We start from the raw sequence: 25,437 nt of genomic DNA on the forward strand, positions 1-25,437 counted from the left end.
AAAAGAGAAGTTGACTCTATAGGATGTTGAGTCTGGACCTTTAGTTAGAAGATGGGTTTTGGGCACTCTCTGGGAAGAGCATCCTAAGCCAACAAGCTCATCCCATCACTGGTTAAACCCACATCGGACTTCTCTGTTCCCCATCCACCTGACCCATAATACACACCCATCAGCGCACGTCTCTCCACAAGCCAATGCTTCTGTCTAACACGATAGAATGTATTTTGTACTAAAACATTCTGAGAAGCAGAAAAGACCCTAATTCCAATGTTGAAAACACAAGATACAAAAGTAAGCAAATTTCCTGGGAAGCCATTATTAATTCTCGGTGCAGTCAAAGGAAAGCAAGTTCCCAGAGGAATCCAGACAGTTTGCAGTCCTCGGAGACCAAGTCTTTCATTCTCCAGGCTCGGCTTCCTACAAGCTCTGCAGCTGAAGGAGAGGGCTGGGGTAGGGAGAGCTAATGAGCAGGGCTTGAGAAGTCATGCTGACACACAGCCTCTCTGAGAGAACAAAACAAGGCGGGCTCTGGTGTAGGTCTGCAATGAAAATCTTGGCTCTTTGCGGCTGGTTCAATCAGCAAACAGGACAATCGAATATGTCCTATAAATTAACTTACAAAGTACAGAGACTGGGAAAAAAAACCCACAACTTTGGTGTTAGGAAGGGAAGAGCAGGAATCTAGGCCCCCAAATAACCCTGCTGCAACCAGTGCACACCGGTCCGTCCCCAGGAGCCAGTCTGCTGTTTTCCCTCCAGGTCACAGCAGACAGTTCCTATTTGCCTGGGTATGGGCAGAGATTTGCAATTGACCATGGAAGGTCTTTCTCTTGCCAGGAAGCACGTCCCAGTAGTTTGCGCCCCATACCAACTTGTGGTGGTAGCTGGGAGCAGCACCTGTGGGTGATTCTAGGTTGCTGTTTCTCCCAACACTGTTTGAAAGGCATGAAAGCTACTAGGTAGGATGGGCTTGGGAAGGGCTGTGCAGAAACCAGCAGCTGGTGAGTGTGACTGGTGATCCCAGGACTCCTGCCTTCCTCTCCAGTGCAGACAGCGATTCTCAAAAGGTCATGGAGAACCATCCCAGCCTAATTCCTCCTTGAAGATGGAAGGGCACACTGTACTGCGATGTGCTTTCCGCCCTGCTTCCTCCCCTCTCTGGGGAGTCTTGGTGAGGGGAGACAAAAACTCACGTCTCACGGTGAGGTCAGCGGCGGCCCTCGATGCATCGATGCATCGTAAGGTGTGAACAAATGGCGAGGCTGCGCTCCATGAGGAGAGGCATAACTGCATCCCGACTCTATTGAACTAATGAAGGAAGCGATGGGAAGCAGGGAGGTCTGGTGTGCAGGAAGCTGGCTGCACTGGCTTCCCAACTCTCAGTCTCTAAGAGCAGGCAACAAATTACAAAGTGTTGCATGTCTCCTTCCAGGCTGCTGGAGTACTGAAGACCAAGACTCAGAATGGGAGAGCATTTCTGAGAAAACTGCTTCAAGGCAGAGGGCATGGCCACCTCATTGTCATGGTGATGTGTTGGCATCACCGGCTTGCCCTGCCCAGGTCCAGAGAGGATGCCAAGTCAGATCCCTGAAGGACCACAGAAGAGATCATGAAAAGTACATTATTAAGAAGGAAAACATATGGCCTGCCTTTCCTTTGCCTCATATGTGGGATCTGTGGCTACCTACGTATGTGTTTCAAACACTGATAGAAGGGCCGGGGGAACACAAACTTAGCAGCCTCTCTGCGGTGTCAGCAAGGGAACCCTCTGCTCAGTACTCCAAAGGGATTCAAGGCCATCAGGGAAGGGGGTTCTGTGTTGGGACGCATGATCCTAATTATAATGCCCACACCTTTTACTACATGAAGAGAACAGTATGTTGAGAGTCCTCTAGTTTGGGGCAGCTGAGAGCTGGCAGGGCTCAGTGCTCTTCCGTTTTGCTACTATTCCTGAACTTCACCACCATGACAGTGATGTTGTCAGGGCAGCCTCTGTAAAAGGACTGCAGGACTATGCTTTTGGCCCCAAAGTGGGGCTCATCCAAGCGCTCCTTGATGAATCGAACCGCTTCTTCATTGCTGAAAGCATCCCACAGGCCATCTGATGCCAAGATCATGAACTCCGGCTGCAGCTTGTCCAGGTCAAAGGTCAAGATGTCTGGGTCTGGGATGACCACGTTGAGATTTTTCAGTGGATAGTCTCCCAGGGATCGAGACATGGCTAGGATTCCCTGGACCCTCCAGGAGCCATTAAAGCTGATGAACCCACCTGGAAAAACAGAGGGAGCCTGTTAGCTTGTCCTGGTCTGGGTGCGTGTACCACAAGCTGGTCTGCTGCAACAGAGCTGAGCCACAAGCATCCCTCCTTCACCTTCATCACTGCCGAGGCCACCAGCATCTTGCTGTAGGGCCTGGAGTGGAATTTCATGCTCTCATCCTTGGCAGTGCTAATGCTTACAATAATATTAAGGGTAAATTATGGGTGGGGACAGAACTTTAATAACACTCTGTGGCAGCTCAGTGATTGACAGCATGTAGCTTCAGCATGGGGGTTTGAAGAGAGTGGCTCTTGCTGAAATGCAGGTGGAGAGGCAGGGAGTCAGCCCTGAAATAGTCACTTACTGGGGTCACTCTTAGATATGCTGATGTGGATCTCAAGAACTGGAATCAAGAAAAACCACACTTTAGGCATATTTAGTGACTGTGGATGAGAAATATGCCCCTCTTTGGATGCTGTATCTATTCCTAGCTGCCAAATGACTATAATATCTCTTCCACTGTATTGTGAGAGCATAAGACATTAGGCCATACACATGCCCTAGCACCGTGCCTGACAGCACATTCGCTCAGCGTTATCCATTCTTTCTTCTCCCTCCCCTTCCTCTTCCCCTCACCTTTGAGAGAAAGCCTCTTCTGGTCTAAGGTGGTCTTGAACTCACTATCTGGCTGTTGTTGGCCTTGAATTTCTGATTCCCCTGTCTCCACCTCCTGAGCATTAGGATTAAAGACATGTACCACCACCCCCTGGATCCCATTAGGCTTTCTTTAAAGGAGCCAGAACTTTGTTCATTCACATATAGATAGCTATCAAATATCCACTCTGTAGAAGGAGATTTTTCAGGCTATTTTACATAAGATCTAGACCTTTCCCCGGCAATCTGGAGGAGAGAGAAGCCACACTTATTGAAAGTCACAGGCATCAAGCTGTACACTTCTGTAACAGGTTAGTGTCTACTAACCACTGAAGTGAGGCAGGATGAAGGAATGGCTTGTAGGAGTGACAGTCATAGTGCAGTTAGCTTTAAGGGAATGGGAGGCAGAACATCGGGCAATTCCTAAGGGCCTGGACTGTATAGTCGGTCATGGTTTCAGTTCTGGCTTGTCACTCTCTGGCTGTGGACACAAGTCTCTCTAAAGTCCCAGATTACTGGCTATAGAGTGATTTTAACATTATAGTCTTCACAGAATGTATAAACTTGTATGATGTGTGTCAGGCTTAGCTCCTACACACGGTGAATGGAAGCTAACACTGATGCTGGTACTGAAAAGCAGAGACAGAAAGCCATATGTGTTGACACATATGGCTGGAACCTCCTGTCATGCTAAGTAGGAGGAAGAGAGATGTCGTGACATCTATGGTCATAATAAACACAAATAGAGATGACAAAACTCACAATTCTTCCTTAAGGCATTTAGGGCCATTAAAACAGAGCTCACAACTGGTCCAGGTACACAGAACACGAGACTGGAGAGTGCTTAGCCCTAAATGGAACATCTATATCATCTGTCTCTGCCTAAGGTTTGGAGATGACGGAGGCAGAGGAGGCATGGAACAAAAGTGTAAGAGTCAGAGGTGGCAGAGGAGCACAAGGGAAACAAACGGCAGGACAGCTGCACACATGAACTCACGAAAACCCAAGTCAGACAACATTCAAGCATGGAGGTGAGAGGCGGGTATGAAGGTCCACCCTAGCTGAGCAGTCATTGGCAACTGATAGCTGTGGAAGAAAGAGTCCATTTCTTCAAGGGTGTGGCCCTTGGTGATGAGACTCTGTTCCCAAGGGATGCTCTCACACGGGTAGTACAGGTAGTGGGGGAAGCCACAAGGTTGCGTGGGTGATGTGATGGCTAATCTTGGCTCCCAACTTGACTCTCTCTAGGACACACCCCCAAACAGCTGTGTACGTCCATGAGGGATTTTCTTGACTGGATTGTCTGAGGTGGGGAGATTCACCCTAAATCTAGGCTACACCTTCTGGCAGCAGCCCACATGCATAAAAGGACATGGAAGAGGCAAGATTTTGCTTTTTTTTGCCTCCTTGCCTTCTTCACTCTTGCTGGCAAGTTCATCTATCCAGCTGCTGAGGCATTATATCGTTGGTATTAGAACCTATTTCTTTGGGACCCAATATAGACTAAAGACCAGCTGACACATCCTGCCTTGTGCACTATTCAACTGATGGGTTCTTTGTCTTTTTTCATTGTGAGAGAGCCATGTTGGACTAGCTGGATCATGGCTTTTAAGACAGTCAAATAAATCTCATATATATTTATGATTATTTAATAGTATAAACAATAATACATATAATATACTATATATAATATAGTATACACACACACACACATATCAGTTCTGACCATTTAAGGAACTCTAACAAGTACAGGTAAGGGGTGGAGCTGGGCGAATTTGGGGGAGGAGAGTGAATATGATCAAAATACATTGTATGAAATTCTCAGAGTAAAAATATTAAAAAAAAACACCCTTGCCTACTTTATGAAAACAAAAAACAAAACAAAACAAAAAACAAAACAAAACAAAAAAAAACCAGAGCAGGTCAGATTGATCCTGGAGACAGTGTTCAAATTTTCTTCTATAAGGAAACACTGTAGAGTGGCAGCATGTCAGGTATGACAGGGAGGGGACAGCATGATTGTGAAATCTCAACGACACATGCTGGACACCACAATAGAGCTTCCAGGAGCATGTGTGTCCACAAAACTTAGCCATGTGGATCTTCAGTTCACTTGGGTGAGCTCTCACGGGGAGATGGTGTGCATATTTATAAATGAATGTCCGAGCATTCTACTCATCTTTTCTGGAGCTCACTGAAGCTGGATGGATGCTCCGCAAACACGGCTTTATTTCACCAACAGAAAACCTGAGGAAATCCTCCACTCAAATGTTTCCTTCAAAACACTCACCCTGCGTCTCAAGCAGGATAATACAACTAACTCAGCACTTTTATTCTCAGTCACTCAGCCCCCGCTGGGAAGGCTCAAATGTTCATCGGGCTCATCTCGTTTTCTCACCAGATGGAAGCTAACCTGCAATGACCAAGAGTCATCCTGCAGGTTTACACACGCACCAGGGCTCTAGGCTGCTTAGCTGCCTGGTACATGGCTCAGCTGTCAGTGAAGGGACTCCTGCCTTCCACATGTAGGGAACTCTCAGATCTAATAATCCTCTCAGGGCTTTGGTCTCGGTATCACTTTATTGATCCATGCCTGGCACTGAAGGACTTGGGAGGTGGAGGCAAGAGAATAGGGCTAGCCTGGGCTACACTATGTGATTGCTGGGTGAATTTGCTCCTGAGAGACTCTCCAAGCAAGCACCTAGCTCACCAAACAAGATGGTAGACTTCCCCCAGGGGGTTGGGGGTGTCACAAACTCACCAGCTCTCTTTATCCTCTTCCTTTCCTTCAGCTGGTAAGGCTTGTGATCGTGAGACAAGGGAATGGCATTGCCATCTTTGTCACACAAGACTCCCCGAGAGTCACCAACGTTGGCCACCGTGAGGTCTTTATCTGAGAGTAGAGCGATCAAACACGTTGTGCCTGCAAGACAGAAGAAAGAGGAAGTGTAGGTGGGGGCAGTGCACGGACGGTCCCCTGCTTCTCCAGGCCAGCAGACGCCTGTCCTTAGAGCCTCTCTTGCCAGAGGAGCTTCACTCCAGCTACTCTGGGAATAACCATGATTCACTTCAACATCACTGATCAAATCTGACAGGTCATTTTCTTAACCGTGTTACACTGTCACTGAAACAAGCTAGAGGGACAGTATCATTTTCCTAAATCACTTTGTTTCTGCTACTCTCAATTTAAAACACTACATTCAACAGGATTAGGGGAGAATCAGAATCAGCTCGAAGCCCCAGACAGCTGCTCCATGTTTTCATCTTCTTGTTGGTACCGAGTCTCTTGAGAACTCTCAGTGGCAAGCGTGAAAACATATAGGTGGGGGTAGGGCTGGCTCCCGAGGAAGAGGCAGTTGTCAACAACCATATCCTGTGGCGCTGTGACAAAACCAGTACTGTCAGGAAAGGTCGAGCCCAAATATAGAAAGTCTGAGAGCAGAGACCAGGGACTAGGAAAATGGCAGCCCGCCCCAGGTGTGCAGGGGCAGGGTACAATGGCAGAAGCAGAGACATCTACACAGAAGATGGAAGTGGGACTGAGGTGGTCCGATCACGTGCTGGCCTGAAGCCTTCATGCTTCTCCCAAAGACAAGCTTTTCCTCAGTTCCTTCTGAAGTGAATATGGATAAAGCAAAGAGAATGAAACAGTCTTCTCTCTCCCTCTGACCCCTGCCAGTCACTGTCAGTGGCCACCTGTCTGCTGAAACGCACACCTCACAACTCATTCCTCTCTTGCCTCAAATTGATAGCTCCTTTACTTGTTCAAAAGTACTCACTGGTCTTCCCTGACAGGCCCTTCCTCATTAAGAAAGTTGCACTCCATAATATAAATATAAACTGCATCTAAATAACCTTATACTCTTCATACGACAAAAAGAGGACCCCGTTTGTAAACAGAGAGAATAAATACAGGTTGATATGAGCAGGAGATCAGTTACAATAACCAGCATATTCAATTACAAGTCTGCTTGAAATGCTCTTTTTCTAAATTATGGAAAATGATTGGGGTGACTGGAGATGGCAGGAGATGTCGTGAGCAGTTGCACACTGCCTCAGTCCCTGTGGGTTCACACGAGCATAGATCATGCTGATTAGAGGACCTTGTTCTCCTGGTGCCCTCCATCTGCGCTGGCTCTTACACTCTTCTGCCTCCTCTTCCTCAGGGTTCTCTGGGTCTCGAGGGGAGGGATTCAAGGGAGGCATTCTATTTAGAGCTAGCATTCCAAGGTCTTTCCCTCTCTGCACATGGATTAGTAGGATTAATACAGTGAAAATGGCCACCCTACCAAAAGTAATCTACAGATTCAGTGAAATCCGTAATAAAATTCTAACACAATTCTTTAATAGATGCTGAAAAGAGAATTTTCATATAGAAAATCAAAAGACCCAGGATAGCTTAAACAATCCTGAATAATAAAAGAACTGAGAAAGGTATCACCATCTCCTATCTCAATTTGTACTGCAGAGCTATAATAATAAAACCAGTATGGTATTGGCACAAAATCAGACACATTGGTCAATGAATTAAACTGAAGACTCAGACAAGTCCATACATGTTGACATGACTTTTGGTAAAGAGGCCCAAAACACACACCCTGAAAAAAGAGAGCATCTTCAACAAATGGTACTGGTCAAACAGAATGGCTACATGTAAAAGAATCCAAATAGATCCTTACTTACCACGCTGCTTAAAACTCAACTCCAAATGTATCAAAGACTTCAACATAAAACTGAACCTGACTGAAGAGAAAGTGGAGCCCTGAACTGGCACAGGAAAAGATGACTTTCTGAACTTGATAATGATAGCACAGGCACTAAGAGGACCCCATAAAACTGAAAAGCGTCTGTGTGGCAAAGGCACAGTCATTCAGACAAAGCAGCAGCCTGCAGCATGGGAAAAGATTTCCACCAACTACACATTTGACAGATGGCTAGTATCCAAAATACACTCAGAACTAAAAAAAAAAAAAAAAAAAAAAAAAAAAAAAAAAAAAAATCTAGATAGTAAGAAAACAAATACTTATTCTTGCTCTCTTGCTCCTCTCTTGCTCTCTTGCTCCTCTCTTGCTCTCTTGTTCCTCTCTTGCTCTCTTGCTTTGTCTTGCTCTTGCCTTACCCCCTTTCCCTATTCCCTTCCCCCTCTCGCTCCACGTGCTCATGGCCGGTCTCTTCTCCTCTACTCCTCTATTCTCTCTCTCTGCCTTTCTCTGCTTCTATTACCCTCTTAACTCCCCTCCCCATGCCCTCAATAAACTCTAATCTATACTAGAAAATAGAAAAATAGTTTTAAAATGGGGTACATAGTTTATCGTTGAAGACAGGAACACAAACAGGGTAGGATGCAGGAGCTGATGCAGAGGCCATGGAGGGTGCTGCTTACTGGCTTGTTCCTCATGACTTGCTCAGCCTACTTTCTTATAGAACCCAGGACAAGCAGTCCAGGGAAGGCACTACTCACAATGAACTGGGCACTCTGTGATCAGTAATTAAGAAAATACCCTACAAGACTGTCTACAGCCCAATCTTATGGAGGCATTTTCTCCATTGGGTTTTCCTTCTCTCAAATGACTTTAGGTTGTGTCAAGGTGACGCAAAAACCAGCACAACATCCTTAGTCACCAGGGACATGCAAATAAAAAACCACTTTGAGATTCCATCTTACACCTGGCAGAATGGCCAAGGTCAATAAAACAAATGGCAGCTCATGCTGACCAGGGTGTTGAGTAAAGGGGACATTCACCCATTGCTGGTGGGAGTGTGAATGTGTGAAGCCACTGTGGGAAACAGTGTGCTGGTTCCTGAGGAGGTGGGAATTGACTTACTTCAAGATCTAGCTATACCACTCATGGGCATGTACCCAAAGGATGCTTCTATCCTGCTACAGAGACGCTTGCTCAGCCATGTTCACTACTGCTCTATTCATAACAGCCAGGCATGGGAAACCACGTCCCATCCTGTCCTTCAACAGATGTGCGGATAAAGAAAAGGTGGTACATTTACACAATGGACTATTACTCAGCCATTAAAAAACAAAATAATAAAACCCACAGGTAAATGGATAGGACTAGGAAAAAAAAATCATCCTGAGTGAGGTAGCCCAGGCACAGAAAGACAGATATGGTATATATTCACCTATAAGTGGATATTAGCTGATAAGTCTATGATGACCAAGCTACAGTCAGCGGAACTACAGAGGTTAGGAATACAGTAAGGGACTAGAGGAACAGATAGATCTCCCTAGGAAAGGGGAAGAAAACAGATATTTATGGATGGATGCAGGGGACTAGAACAGGAGGAGCAAGTAGAGAGTGAGAGGGAAGAGGGGGATGAAAGAAGGAATATGGGAGAGGTAGTAAACTTAAGGGCCATTTGAGGGGGTAGTATGGAAACTTAGTACAGTACACACTTGCTAAAATATGTGCATACATGAAGACGATCTAAGTGAAATCACTAAAACATCTTTAACATCCTATAAAGACAACTCAACTACTCAGAAATCATTACCCTTGAGTCGTTGTATTAGTTGAATTTGATCTGTGACTATTTTACTTTGTTCTAAGTTTAGCTTGGCTAAACTTGACCGATACAATCAGAGCATACATCGTTTATCTGGCACAGTGGGGTTTGAAAGGTAAGACAGAAGAGCTGCTTTACTGGGTGTTACATGGCATGTGGGTGCATGCAGGAGAACCAACAGAACTCTCCTGACCTTCCCTTCTCCGAGCTTTCAGGGCAAGGATATCCCACCAATGGTTCCTACACCATTTAAGCCTATGCCATTGGTCAGCATTCGGGTTCATCCCAGCTTCTTAGCTGGTATTCCCTTCTGCCTGTGTTTACAGGGATCCAAGGGAAGGGTCTCCTGTATGGGGGTGAGGGGTGGTGCCTGGCTGGGGTCTGGGCCTTTCCCCAACTCCACTGCAATCAGATCATCTGTCTGTTGGCTTATTGAGCTGCCAGGTAAGGAAGAGAAAGAGTCAGTGCTGCAGCTACAAAGCAACCTGAGCTTTCTATCCTAGCTGTGATTAAGAACCACTGCAGGGCTTTCGGTATCATAGTTTCACAATGAGGACAGATCGAGCTAAAGAGAATCAGAATTAATACAGTAACCATAGGGACAGAGGATGGCACATGAATTTTAAACCACATTGTGTAGGCCCATCAGGGAGGGAGTAAGAAGAGGGGGGTGGTTTAGAATAATGTCTCTATCTCTGGGCAGAAAACTGTCTGCTTCCTGGAACTCAGGGATGTTTACTGTGAGTTTATGAGAAAGGCTTTTGCTCTCATGGACAGATGCAGAGCAGAAAAGAACCATTTCTTTGGCCCAGTATTATCCGGTGAGTTTCACTGAACAGGGGCAGCTGGCTTGGGATGGAGGGGACAATCTCAGCATCTAAGAGTGGAAAGCTCATTGTCTTAGTTAGGGTTTCTATTCCTGCACAAACATCATGACCAAGAAGCAAGTTGGGGGAGGAAAGGGTTTATTCAGCTTGCACTTTCCACATTGCTCTTGATCACCAAAGGATGTCAGGACTGGAACTCAAGCAGGTCAGGAAGCAGGAGCTGATGCAGAGGCCATGGAGGGATGTTACTGGCTTGCTTTTTCTGGCTTGCTCAGCCTTCTCTCTTACAGAACCTAAGACTACCAGCCCAGGGATGGCACTACCCACAATGGGTCCTCTCCCCTTGATCACTAGTTGAGAAAAATGCCTTACAGCTGGATCTCATGGAGGCACTTTCCCAACTGAAGCGCCTTTCTCTGTGATAACTCCAGCCTGTGTCAAGTTGACACACAAAACCAGCCAGTACACTCATGGTCCCTGTCACTTCTGCCAGTGGCAGATCTCACATAATCGGGCTCCATCCCAACTGTCCAATATCATGGACACGGCTGAGCCTGTCTGCCCCAGCATATTTTTGTTCTGTGTGACAATAAATTTCTTTTCTGTTGGAGTCCTTTGAGTCAGGTTTCACATCTACCTCAAGACACAGGGTTCAGTATCATACTGCCTACATTAGCAAGAGACTCTTAGGTTAGGCCAAATGGTGGTATGCAGGTGGTAAAAACAGAGTTACAGGTGTGTGTGTGTGTATGTATGTGTGTATATATATATATATATATATATATATATATATTGCTATATAGGAACATGTTTGGGGTCCTCTCTACAGAAAAACAACAAAACAACATGCCCACTTCCTACACTGGGGCTGTATGGGTTTGGAGAAATAATCTATGTGGAACCAATGCAGAATGACCAGAAAGAAGCCAGGACACTGGGGCACAAACAATGCACTGTTTGGGCTTTGCAGTCTTAGCCCGATGTTACAAAGCTGTTTATAGTATAATATTACTCAACAGCACAGACTACTCTGTTGCCAAGAATCTCCAGAAAAGCACCTCCCGGGAGGAAACCCTTGCAGTCTCACTCTCTTCGGTGGGTGTGCTGGAGAAAAATAACCTTGATATGTTGGTTAGTAGTTGTGAGATAAATTGATTTATTCCATGTTAATGATATTCATGAAACTACATTATTCCTTAATTTCGAACCTCAGTATGTTTTCACACTAATGATCTAATTTTCATGAGGTTCTATTAATTAATAGGGATGAGATCTTGGAAACTTAACATAATTAATAACTTCATGTTACAGATTAAAAAAAAACAATCTGAACAAGGGTATACGTGCAATTTCTGCACTTTGGAGGTAAGGAGGGATGAATGGAATTCAAGGATAATCAACAATCTAAAAGTGAGTTTGGAAGTAACCTGGGCTACTGGAGGCCCTGTGTTAAAGAACAATAACAACAACAAAAATATAAACAAACATCTGGAAAAGTGAGTTTGCACAATCTGGACTCCAAAGTCTAGACTGAGTGAAGCCCTCTGACCTTTGTATCTGAGAAATGGCACTACAGACCACTCATAATTTGAGTGGAAGCCTAGGCATCTGACTTGGATTTTCTCTGTTCCTCTGTTGAGCCATCTAGTACATCAGTGAGTGCTCTGGCCTCTACAGCACATGCTGTTCTCTCCCTTTCACAGTGCTGACGCCAGTGCGGGCCACTGTCATTTCAGCCATCAGGTGCCATCAGGGCGCCATGTGAGAAGCAATAGCGGCAGATCCTGTGTGATCTGGCCCTGGTCCAATACTCTCTAATCACTGTCTCCCTTGTTCCGGCTCCTTTTGTTACTCACAGATGCCCAGCCTTTTGTCATTCAGGCTTTGTGCACACTGTTCCCTTTGCTGTTTGCCCTAACACATCTGTTCTTGTCTGAGCTCCAGAAGGAGGTTTTCAGAGAGCCCTTTTCTGATGTTTTATCTCCTCTGTATTTCTTTAATGCCTTCCAACACAGCATTATATAGATATCTTGCTTACATATTTAAAGCATTGAATATCAATCTTGCCCTACAGAATATATATCCTTCCTAAGGATAGGGGATATTGCTTGTCTCCTTAATCTAATTCTACCTAGACTATGGGCACTCAATAATTGCTCAATAAATGGATTAGAAGACTGAATAAACGCTCACCTAACATTAAACTTGCAACCTGGCAGTTGTTCTGACAGGCCTGTCCAGTTCAGTACCACGATGCACACAGTCTTCTAGACACTATCATTCAAGGAACCACTCTTAGGCTTTGTTGCTGCTGCTTTGTTTTTATCCATTGCTCAAAACATGATACCTACCCTGTGCAGGTGCAGCCCGTGGTCCCACACACACTTCAGATGGACGGAGAGAATGTTCAACCCACATGAGTCCCCCATTGTTTCCTCTGGCCTGGGGTCCTGGTCTAGTGCAAAGGAATGTGGGTGGGACTCTTTTTTTTTTTTCCAGACAGGGTTTCTCTGTATAGCTTTGGCTGTCCTGGAACTCACTCTGTAGACCAGGCTGGCCTCGAACTCAGAAATCCACCTGCCTCTGCCTCCCGAGTGCTGGGATTAAAGGCGTGCGCCACCACGCCCGGCTTTTTTTTTTTTTTTAAACTAGGCATAAAAACTTTTAATTTTTATTTATGTACATATGAATATTCTTTGTGTATATATGGTACATGCCAAAGGACAGCTTCAGATCCCATTAAGGATGGTTGTGAGCCACCACGTGGGTGCTGGGAGTTGAACTCAGGACCTCTGGAAGAGCATCCGATGCTCTTAACCGCTGAGCCATCTCTCCAGCCCGTGGGTGGGACTCTTATTCTTACCGAAGGGTGGTGTTATAGAACTGTAAAGGTTCATTACAGTGGCTGTTATAGGAACCATCTGGATCTACTTCCAAAGCACAACAAAACAGGCCTGCTTTGTGTTGGCCTAATTACTTGGTTTTCCTGTAGGAAAACACCAATAGTTCAAACTACCCATTGGCCTATTCCTCCAGACTCACATTCTCTGCTGAATTAACTCCTGATAATGTAAAGGGCTACACGGCGAGCTTTCGCACGTATGGATAAATGCTTCAGTTGGATGGCATTAGGCGCTTACTTTATTCGAGAGTTGTGTTTCAGACTGCACATCTCAACGATGTTTAAGCTCCTGACTATATGTGCACTTTAGTTAACATTTCTAAGTAAAATTCCTCACAACTCCTTACTTATTGTAAACCTCATCAGGCAGCACACGAGCACTCCTCAGCTGGTTTTCATGCAGGGCAGTGAGGGTTCGCTCGTTCCTTTACGCGGGATGAAGGAGGAGAGGGAGCAAAGAGCCATGTCCATCCTCACATGGTTCATCTGATGAAATGATTACGTGCTCAATGCTAAACAGCCAAACCCCAGCAATCCCGAACTGCTAGTCCACTCCTAACAACGTCCTACCCTATTGCTTCCATACTACCACCCTACGTATTTTTATAACAACTGGAATGCAAAAGGAAAGAGAAAAGTGGCTTAGGTGAGTTGACATCAGCACCTGTCTGTCTGACACTCTGCAAGCTCTGGTGCTTCAGGGACACAGGTCAGGCATAACAGAAAGACTTTGCTCCTCTCGGAGCAGCTTTAACAACTACTTCTAGTAGTAGCGTGCTTTCTAAAATCCTTTCCTCCTCTGAGAAAGAGGGAACTTGGCAGCCAGCTCTGAAAGGAAGCCCGGGCCCCATGTCAAGCTGGAGAAGGGGGCAGTCCTGGACAGTGGAAGGAAGCACAGGCCGTGCAGGGATGCAGGCTCTTGGAGGCTTTTCAGCTTCTTCCAAAGAAGTCATTTTTATATAAGTTTTCCTGATTTTTTTGAACTAGGTAACTTTTGTTTTAACATATACTGTAAGACACAAGTGGAAAGGGTCAGATTTGTCTAGGAGTGCAGGCCATCCGGCTCTTAGCTTTCTGTAAAGAATCTCTTGGACACACCGTTGCATCACAATAGAGATGGCAAGGAGACTTCACACCCCTGGCTTGCCTGCTTGCCTAGCTCAGAAATGTCAAAATTCCTCCAGTAAGGGGGTGGGGTGAGGGTTATTCTTATTGTGTCCATCTTTGAACAGCATAAGTGATTTCAGATGTTTATTGAAGGCTCCATAGGCTTGGGCCCTGCTGTGAGGGACTTCACCAGGGATCGAGTCTGCAGCAGAGGGTAATGGTTCCAGAGAGCCAGTCGTTTGGCTTCGGGGCAACGGGTAAATGAGTCGGGGCAGATGGGTAAAGTCCCAGAGCAATAGCAATGGCGATGATGATGGATGTGCTTTCAATGTTCAAGTTCAGATTCAGACTCAGCTGTCAGTGATGATCTGCCAGCATCTCAGCGATTGACACGATAGGCAGCTGTCTCTGTGTGCCCTTACCTGTGCCTGTGTGCCTGTGTGCTCTTACCTGTGCCTGTGCGGTGCACCTACGTTTCCACAGAGGGTACACTATGCTTTGTGTGCCATCCAGGTCATTTCCCCTCACTTCCGAGAAGATCCCTGTACTAGTCGTTAGGCACACAACTATAGTTTTAAATCTAAGGTCACAAGAACCCTTACTTTATAGAAATTCACTTCACTCTAACATTTTTCCTAAGTGACTGATTCTGGATTTTTGTAGCTGTACCAGAGGTAGCAGTCTTGAAGGTTGAAGAAGGTTCAGCTTGAGACTGGGCAGATGGCTAAGAAGACCCGCTGCTCTTGAAGAGAACTAGAGTTCATCTCCCAGGACAGACAGGACAGACATCAGGTGCATGAAACCGCCTGCAACTCCAGCCCCAGGGGATCTAATGCCCTCTTCCGAGCACCCGCAAATGTGTGTATTTGTGAACATGCACACACACACACACACACACACACACAGAGAGGTATATAAGGAAAGCAGGGGAGAGACACAGAATCAGGGACACTGCACTTCAGAGATTTCAGTGATATGTTATGATAGCCACAGGGCCATTCTTTATACCCACTAGAGGAGACCCAAGACATTTCTAAGATCAAGATATACTGCTCTCTTTCCCCCTCCCCATTCTATGTATCAAATACCTCGTTTTATGCAGTAAATGTTCTCCTGAAATGTTGTGAATAAAGTATAGTTTTATATAGCATATAAAAATCTATCTGAATTCAGAGTAGTATCCTTGGAACATTGTCGAAGAATGAGGGGAACAACACCTTGGGAACTGTGAGGGGTGCTCTAGAAAATGAGGCAGAGGGCATTTTGTTCCCTGGATGGTTCTTGGACACATGTCCCATGCCTCCTGTGTGAAACATTTACATTCCACTTATAAGACATTCTTGTTGGATGCTAGATCACAGCTACAGGACACTGGGGGTGTCACCCCCTCACTCTGGGAAAGGGGGCAACTCAGTATGGCATTTACATAAAAGAATCTGAAAAACACCATATGGAAGTAAAGTTAGCCAAACACATGCTGACTCCCTTGCCGCTGGGCTCACAGGCACAGACCCATCACTAAACATTCTCGGCTACGAGGCAGACATGTTTCCAGAGCCCAGTTTGCTTTCGTGAAACATTGGCAGGTTCTGAGGGTGCGTTATTCTTCTAGGTGATCTATTGCATCCAAATGAAGCACAGACAACCATGCCCTCGCTTAAATGAACAAGATAAAGGCCTATATTCAGTCTTGGGACAGTTATATGAAATAATTATTAACTGTCTGCTTGTTTTAGGATCAGTGATCACAGAAGGAACTATGAAACACTGCCTTTAGACACAGGAAGGCCACTGTCCCAATGACTTGCTCAAATTCTGACTTTGAGTTTGTCTGCCTATCTGGATACAACCTATACATATCTTTAGTTAAGGGGAAAAATAGCTTGTGGCTTTTCTTCTTTCTCATTTATACCTCTGTTTGTTGTATAAAGGATTAAAGGGTCTCCCCTTGTGTGTAGGCATGCACAGATCCTTATCCCTCCAGTCAGTGCCTCCACAGCACAGAGCACCAGCGTGGGGCTGGAGCAATAAAAATGAAAGCGATCCAGACAGCCCTCACCTCCACGGTGCTTACGCCAATGATCAGCACAAGCCCAGACACTTAGATCCGAGGACAGGACACCGTGGCACTGCCCTAAGGGGCAGGACATAAGGGTGGAGTGACGGAGAGATGAGGACTCAGTCTGAAGGAGACGACAGGCAGGGGGGCTGCAGGAAGGTACCAGGGAAGAAGTGAGACTCCTGCTTTCTCCTGAAAACCCTATACGGTAAGGAATTTCCTCGGCTAATGTGGCTCCTGGCGTGATGAACGGGAAGAGGAAGCAGCTGTGGGCTAAGAACAGCTTTAAAGGGAGTGTTTCTTGATTTTTTTCCCCCGTTCATATAAATAATACAGCAGATTCACCGTACTTTATGTAGTCTGACCCTTGCATTTTATGTGAAGAAAATAGGCAGAGACATGAACAAGGTTTTGCAAACAGGGACTGACCTCACAGGATTGCTTATGACAGAAAAGGAATCGCTAAACAAGTAACTGTGAGACAGCAGCATGCCATACGAAGCTGCATTACAAAGACGCACACACAGCACCTATAAAGAATATGCATTGCTACTCTGTCCACAGCACTCATGACAAAACTGAAAAAAAAAATAAAAATTTTAGCATGTAATATTTTTACTGAAAAACTGCTACATATAATTATCCAAACCAAATTTACTTACATACATGAATGTGCATATAAATACAGATCAAAATGCTGAAGGATAACACTTGTTATTAAAGTTGATTTTAAACATATTAAAAGTTTTTCTGAAAATGTCCATAATTTCTACATATAACATAATGACTTGTCATCTACCCGAGCTAGTGCTTCCCTGGGTCAGGCTCCTCTGGTTGCCTGTTTTATGCTGACCTCACTTTATTAACAGCAATCCTGCAAAGCCCATACGTGTGGGGATTGTTATCCTCTCACTCCCTAGTCTGCAGACAATGAGCAGGAAGCTCACCAAGATCACATAGCTTTGGGCAGAAGAGTCAAGTTTTGGATGCTAAGTCAACCATTAATTTCCCCCCAAGAGGTGGAACCTCCCTCTAAGAGTGAGGAAAGGAAGCCATGGGCATGCAAGGCTTACGGCTTCATGGAACGACCCTTTAATAATCACACTTGCTCCCACTGTAAGGATGCAGAGCATTACTTTTGGTTGTGGTTTGGATATAAAATGGCGCTAAGGCTTTTGTGCTGAAGACTTGGTCCTCAGCGTATTAAGAAGTCACTGAAGGGTTAGCAAGGTGGTTCAGTGGGTAGAGACTTGCTGCTAAGCCCTACAACAAGGGCTCAATTCCTGGGACCCACATGGTAGGAGGAGAGAACTGATTACCATGCCGTAAGTTGTTCTCTGGCCTCTACACATATACATGGACACAGACACAGACAAATGTGACAAAACTTTTGCTGGACGTGGTAGCACATGCCTTCAGTTGCAACACTCAGGGTTAGAGGTGGCTGGATTTCTGTTGGTTTAAGACCAGCCTGGTCGATAGAGTGAGTTCCAGGGCAGCCAAGACTACATGATGAGATCCTTGGCTTACCTCAGGGGGAACAATTATTTTTAAAAGTTATCACTGAAGAATGTGGGCTCTGGTCAGATGAATCCATTGATAGCTTCATAGTTTGGCATTCTTGGGAGGTGGTAGGAACTAGAGGTAGAGCTAGCTGAGGGAACTTGGTCAGTCCTGGCCACACTCAAGTGACTGGCTCTGCTTTTCTTCCTCATCACAGGCTCAGAACCACTGAAGCCACCAGCCAAGGAGAGAACCTATGAAGTCAAAGAAGCCTTTAAGCTGTTTATCTCAGCGAGAAAACAAAATCAACCCCTTCTCCCCCAGCTAGCCTAGGACCGTGGTATTGTGGGCAGATTGTTGTAACTACATTTAATTACACGATCAAAGGGCTCTAGGAGTGGTTTGTGAAATGACAGTCCTGACTTTGTTCATCAAGTGAGGCTAGGGGCTTAGGGAGCAGGAAAGCTGCTTAAGGTCCCGCGGCCTTAACCTGTTTGGTGCAGTCCCGGGAAGTTCCCAGGACTCCAGCGCACTCCAGGCTGCTGACTGGAGTGTCTACTGAGTAAGCCTTGAAGGCTCTGCTTTCCAAGTGAGTAAGAAGGAAGGCTCAGCAGCTACAGGCCTGGGAGTTCATACCCAGCGCATGCGCTCTGTGATGGTAGCAGAGAACACTGGGTGGGAGAGTTCACACACTAGCCTTTCTGTCGGTGGTTCTTAACCTGTGCGTCCAGACCCCGTTGGGGGCTGAATGATCTCCCAGGGGTCGCCTATCAGATATCCTGCACATCAGAATATTTACATTACGATTCATAACACTACCAAATTACAGCTATGCAGCAGCAAGGAGATAATGTTACGATTGGGGGTCAGCACACCACGAGGAACTGCATTAAAAGGCCACACATTTGGAAGGTTGAGAACTGTAGCTTTTTGTGGATCCAAATCTCATGTGCACCGCTTCACTTGTGGACTACAGAGGACAGCTTTTAGACTGACGAAACAAGACTGCTTCAAAGGCACAACTTTCCATTTCTCTAAGTCTCGCTTCCTGGGTCCTGTGAAGTCCTGGATCTGGCTTACAAGCGAGAAACAAGGCTTCTTAGAGTTCCCATCCTCCTCCCCCTACCCTTATGGATCCATTCTTAACACTGAACTGGCTTCTACAAGTGATTCTCTCACTCATTACCACAGGTAAATACAGCCCTCAAGATTTTTTTATTTTATTTTATTTTATTTATTTATTTGAGATCTTGAATAAGCCAAAAGTCTTAGGGAGAGGTCTCCCACACTGAATTGGCCCAGGCCCCTCAGAGAACACAAGCATTAAGCAGCAGGGAGCTGGGGAGGGAGGGCTCTGCAGGACAGCTGTTGCCAAGTCGCTCTGGCCTTGTACAGCCTCTTCAGGAGTTATAAGCCCCAGGGCGGCATTGTTCTTGATTTTCCAGCTTTTTGTAGCTCTGGCTACAAGAAACGTCTTGCTGAGCTTATGAATGGTGTTTATACAGCCTCTGAACTCAACTCCTGGCTAGTCCGGAGGCTGAAGTCACTCATCTACTCACTGGGCAGGCATTTAACAAGCACTTTGTGCCAAGTGGTAGGTGCTCCGGGTTCAGAAACACGGGATGTGGTCCTTAGACAGTGTGCCCGTGGGGGCTGGGTAGAGGGAGCGACGGGCGAAGGGACGGAGAACAGAAAAGCAACATTTCTCTTATAGTTGAAAGTGACAAACCACGGAAGCATGGAAACCAGTCTGCAGTGGTAAGAGGAGGCTCGGGAACGTGTTTGACTGAGTACTAGGAGCTAGTCCGACAATGCTAGGGAAGAAGCCTGCGTGATACATTTGTGTGTGTGGTAGCAGTGGAAAGTCAGATCAATACTCGAATCCCCATTTTGTACACACTTGAGATAGATTTTTTTTTAATATAATAACAACGATGATCAGGACATCTGGCAGCACGAGTCCAAATACACATCAAAGCTAAACATGGAAACGTCTGACATCAAGGAATGCCAGGCCCCTAAACCGTACCGCCCTGCAAATACTAACGGAGGCCTACATAAAACCGAAGAAAACTACGTGAAAAAAGATGCAAGTCTCCACACGGACCTCGGATTGTCACAAGTCACCTGTGTCCATGTCCTGTGATTACTGACTGATCAGGAGAGATCTGCACTATGCAAGGTGCCCAGCGACAGCACCACAAGAAGAAAACTACCACGCTGGGCTTTCTTCCCATGGGTTCCAGGTCACATGCTTAATCTTTCCATGTTTTAAATCTTTCCCCCCTTCCAGTTGCTAGGGAAACAAGCTGAGCTGCGCACAGCACCACAGAGCCGTGGACCCAGCCCCGTGTGTTCAGAAGACAGAGAATCAGGAAATACATTAATTTACATCCACAATGAAGATGCTTAGCTGTAAGAGTTTACAGTCTGAGAATGCGTTTTATATTAGTCTGGGGATACCACGGTTGACTGATGCCCAGCTGGGAGCTCTGACAAAGGTCAGGTGGTGTCGTAGCAACACTTAGAATAAGAAGTTAGGCCACAAATTAGCGATAATGATCAAGCAATGTAATGAAGTTACAATTTTAATATAGATTTGCTTATTGTATGTGTGTTTGTCTATGTGTATGTCTGTGTAATCTGTGTGTGTATGGGCAGTGGCAGGGGTAAATAGAGTCCAGAGGAGGGTGCTGGACACCTTGAAATTGGATTTACAGAAGGTTGTGGGCCATTACACGGGTGCTGGGAACTGAACTTCTGTGCGAAGAGCCAGTGCTCTTCCTGCTAAGTCTCCTCTTAGTTCTGTAATGATGCTTATTTTAACTAAAAATACTGGCATGTCACTTACTGAAAGACTTATTTAGAGAAGAGAAAGCCAAGTGTTACCTGGAGATAAAAGACTATCTTTCACTAAATATATTTTTTTTAATTTATTTTTTTTATTAGGTATTTTCCTCGTTTACATTTTCAATGCTATCCCAAAAGTCCCCCATACCCACCCCCCCCCACAATCCCCTACCCACCCACTCCCCCTTTTTGGTCCTAGGGTTCCCCTGTACTGGGGCATATAAAGTTTGCAAGTCCAATGGGCCTCTCTTTGCAGTGATGGCCGACTAGGCCATCTTTTGATACATAAGCAGCTAGAGTCAAGAGCTCCGGGGTACTGGTTAGTTCATATTGTTGTTCCACCTATAGGGTTGCAGGTCCCTTTAGCTCCTTGGGTAATTTCTCTAGCTCCTCCATTGGGGGCCGTGTGATCCATCCAATAGCTGACTGTGATCATCCACTTCTGTGTTTGCTAGGCCCTGGCATAGTCTCACAAGAGACAGCTATATCTGGGTCCTTTCAGCAAAATCTTGCTAGTGTATGCAATGGTGTCAGTGTTTGGAAGCTGATTATGGGATGGATCCCTGCATATGGCAATCACTAGATGGTCCATTCTTTCGTCACAGCTCCAAATTTTGTCTCTGTAACTCCTTCCATGGATGTTTTGTTCCCATTTCTAAGAAGGGGCAAAGTGTCCACACTTTGGTCTTCGTTCTTCTTGAGTTTCATGCGTTTAGCAATTTGTATCTTATATCTTGGGTATCCTAAGTTTCTTTCACTAAATATTAGCAATTAGTCAGTTACTGCTTTTTATACAATGGTAAAGTGTGAATTCTCACCGCCTATATGAACAGAACGAACATATCTCTGCTCCAAAGCTGTTAGAGTTCTTTGGTTTTTAGATTTACTTACATGGAGGAGTCTTTTGTCCTAATGTGTGTATGCACACCATGTGCATGCCTGGTGCTGGTAGCCAGCAGAGGGGATCAGAGTCCATGAGATTGGAGTCCCATTTGGGTGCTAGAAGTTGAATCTGGGTCCTCTGGAAGAAGAACCGGTGCTCTTAACCACTGAGCCATCTCTACTGCTCCAGTGCTGCTGGACTGTAGTTCCCAAGAATAAATGTTGCCTACGATCCCAGAGCCCTTGGAAGCCAACGTTTAAAGATTCAAAAGCTTTCAGATACTGCATTTACACTAGAGATGTTTGACTCAGGTTCCAGTTTGTTCAGCAGATGGCAAACAGGCTCTTTCAATGCTTTCAACTGGATTCACCAAATTTATTACAACTTAAAATATGAAACAGTATGAGCTTTGTAAAATTCCCAGAGAACTGAACCTTGGAAGTTCTCCTACAGGAAGAGTTTTGAATGGAAAACCACATACGCTGTCTTATGGGTCCTCCATTCAGCCACCCTACTTTGGAACAGGGCTAAAAACAAGAACCTTGTATGGATACTCTTTAGTTTTTAATTTCCTAGGAGGAAGGATCACCCAAGAAGAGTTTTACACACTATTTTCAGACTTACTGGAGAGGGCAGAGCTTCTTATAGTCCATTCAAAGGGACTAGAGAAGTGTGGGACCTAAAGGGGCTGGAGGGAAGAAGGGGGAGAGAGGATAGCCCACATCCAGCCAGAGTTCCTCCTATGCTCTGTGCAGGCAGACTCAGGAGGGCTGCCAGACGCTTTCCACTTGGCCCCAGGTGGGCATCTAAGCCACTGACCCCACTCGATGGGGAGGCGGGGTGGACAAGGGGCAGCCCCTGACCAGGGGCCCCGGGGCAACACCCCAGGGTTATGAGAGAGAGGGCTAAGGGAGAGAGGTTTCCACACAGGCTAGAGTAAGCACAGTGGGCCTTGATGAACAGACAGTCTTTGGTTTAAGGGCTTTATTGTGGAAAGGCAGGGAGAAAGGAGAGAAGGTAAAAGAGAGAGAGACCGGCCATGGCCATGAGGAAAGAAGGGGGAAAAGGAGAGAGAGAAAAGAAAGGCTAGAGTAAGAAGTTAGAGAGAGAGAGAGAGAGAGAGAGAGAGAGAGAGAGAGAGAGAGAGAGAGAGAGAGGAGAGAGTGAGAGAAGAGAGGAGAGAAGAGTGAGAGGAGAGGATGAGGAGGGAGGAGAAGTTAGAGAGCGAGGTGGGGCCAAGCAGCCCCTCTTATTACTATAAGGTAGGCTGTTATCTTTACTGTTGCTAGGTAACTGGGAGGAGTCTAGCCTGAATGTCAGAAGCTTGGGACACTGTCTACGTGACTACTAGCCATACTTCTCTTGTGGGGGCTGTGGGGACAGTAACTTTGACAGGAGCCTTGAGTCCAGGAGATATGAGGGAATGCCTACCGTCCCATGTAGGTGAATTATCACCACTGGGTCCAGTGGTTCAGACCTCAGCCTGACTGGAGACCAGCCTGTCTGTGCATAGCCCAATGCCCCACAAGAGAGAGCAAATCGAAAGGTCTAAGAGGAACCACTTTCACTCTTCAGGAGGTGTCTTAGTCAGGGTTTCTATTCCTGCACAAACATCATGATCAAGAGGCAAGTTGGGGAGGAAAGGGTTTATTCAGTTTACACTTCCCACACTGCTGTTCATCACCAAGGAAGTCAGGACTGGAACTCAAGCAGGTCAGGAAACAGGAGCTGATGCAGAGGCCATGGAGGGATGTTACTTACTGGATTACTTCCCCTGGCTTGTTCAGCTTGCTTTCTTATAGAACCTAGGACTACCAGGGATGACACTACCTACAATGGGATACCCCGCCCCACTTGATCACTAATTGAGAAAATGCCTTACAGCTGGATCTCATGGAGGCATTTCCTCAAGGGAGGCTCCTTTCTCTGTGATAACTCCAGCTTGTGTCAAGTTGACACACAAAAACCAGCCAGTACAGGAGGCGAATAAGCCACATGTGCTACATGCAGCCTGTCACTGTAGAATCTCTCCGAAGCAATGGGGCTGAGTCTTGCTGAGGGAGTAGATACAAGACACAGTCATTCCTCAAAGTGGCAGCTTGGAACAAGCTGTTCCTGAGTGCCAAGGATCCTGGGCAGCTTCTCTCGAGTGGCTGAGCCTCTGGGTCTCTCCTGAGGTTGCAGTTAAGCTGTTAGTTATTTTAGAGCTACTGAGAAAAAATATACTTCAGGCTCATTCATATAGCTTCTGGTGGGCTCAGCTCCTGACTGGGTGGGACTTTGCACTAACTGCCTAAGTATCCTTATGATATGATATGGCAGCTCACTCCCCAGGACAAGTGACTCTATGGTAGGTAAGAGGCAGAGAAGACTCTTAAGCAAAGTCATGACTGACACCCCCCCACCTCTCTCTCTCTCTCTCTCTCTCTCTCTATATATATATATATATATATATATACATACCTAATATAAGAAGTATCACCTCAGCCAGGCGTGGTGCTGCACGCCTCTAATCCCAGCACTTGGGAGGCAGAGGCGGCGGATTTCTGAGTTCGAGGCCAGCCTGGTCGACAGAGTGAGTTCCAGGACAGCCAGGGCTATACAGAGAAACCCCGTCTTGAAAAAAAAAAAGATCTATCACCTTGCCACTTCATTCATATTCATATTCTCTATATATTCATATATTATCCATTTACTATAAGGGAGTGTGTAAACCCAGCCCACACTCAAGTACAGAGAAGTTAAGCCCTACTTCTTGAGGGGAGACAGAATTTGCAGGCACCTCTAAAGCCACGTTCATGTTTACCACAGAGCCAGGTAATAAAGATCTGAGTTAGGAATGATCTCTTGAACGTTCAGTGTTCCCTGTGTGTTAAGCTTGAACTCTATACACCAGGATGCTTCGGTTTGTGTCTGTGCATGCTCCAGCAGTAGAATGGGGGTGAGCTAACGAGCATCATCATCATTGTGGTGCTCTTGGACTGGGGGAATAGAAAACCACAAGTCCATTGTCTGGAATTCAGTTGGCCCTCAGTAGATGACCCTCCTGAATCTACCCTGAGCACAGTTCATTAGTACTGTTGCCATTACACCGAGTTGTATGCTATGGAGTACAATCTTACTAATTAAAAATGCAAAGAGCATGCCTGCTGGCATTTTGTCAGCATCCTGATAAGCTTCAATTAGTAACTGCATTAGGCCCAGGGTAACCTCTCCTCACCTTCTGCCATCTGCAAGAGTGTTGTCCTTGGTATCAAGTATCCTTGCTCATTCAGGTGAGAGGAGTGGCGGAAAGGAGGGCGAGGAAGGACAACTTTCATTCTTACCAAGAGCCAAGTCTGGTCTGGCCCTCTTACAACTGATTTCCTTCTGAATTCCTGCATTTCTGCTTTCCCATTTTGCTTCTAACTATGCCTGCCCACTGTCTCTTCATGACGTAATTTATAGAAGCTTCCATTTGTTCCTCAGGTCTTGTTCTTGGACATTTTTGTCTGTTGTTACATAAGGGTGTCTAGGGTAGCCCATGTATGTCCACATCTTCGCTCACAACTACCTGCATACCTATGCTGAACAAATCTATACTTCCAGTTTTGGTGTCCAAACTATCCTATAAGACCTATACCCTGCCTTACTTTTCTCAATTCATAAACTTATGAGTTCTATATTTGTGTAAGAACCTCAAACATGTGCATTCTGTGTTGGTCTCTGTCTCTCTTGCACACGCACTGTCTTCTCTACACTTACGTCTTCATTTGTACACTCTGCATCAGAGAATGATGCCAAGGCTATCAACATCCAGAGACCTGGGAGTCAATTGCTTTCTCAAGGTGCATCACTAACATGCAGCAAGCCTTGCTAAGTCTATCAGTGTATGC

The 25,437-nt window shown here is 45.8% G+C and overlaps 1 protein-coding gene across 1 annotated transcript in view; it reads right to left on the bottom strand.

Annotated features, from left to right (window-relative positions):
- Window positions 1-534: 534 nt before the first annotated feature.
- Window positions 535-25,437, bottom strand: part of Ppm1l (protein phosphatase, Mg2+/Mn2+ dependent 1L) — a 256,402-nt gene continuing 231,499 nt past the window's right edge. Inside the window, exons 3-4 of the mRNA XM_021158000.3 lie at window positions 5,674-5,835; window positions 535-2,269 (exon numbers count right to left, since the gene is read on the bottom strand). Of these exons, the coding sequence (XP_021013659.1) occupies window positions 1,923-2,269; window positions 5,674-5,835 (509 nt within the window). The 3' untranslated portion in view covers window positions 535-1,922. The remainder of the gene's footprint in view (window positions 2,270-5,673; window positions 5,836-25,437) is intronic.

The sequence above is a fragment of the Mus caroli genome, unplaced genomic scaffold (assembly GCF_978045245.1).
Source record: "Mus caroli unplaced genomic scaffold, Mus_caroli_1 scaffold_3, whole genome shotgun sequence".
Taxonomy (NCBI): domain Eukaryota; kingdom Metazoa; phylum Chordata; class Mammalia; order Rodentia; family Muridae; genus Mus; species Mus caroli.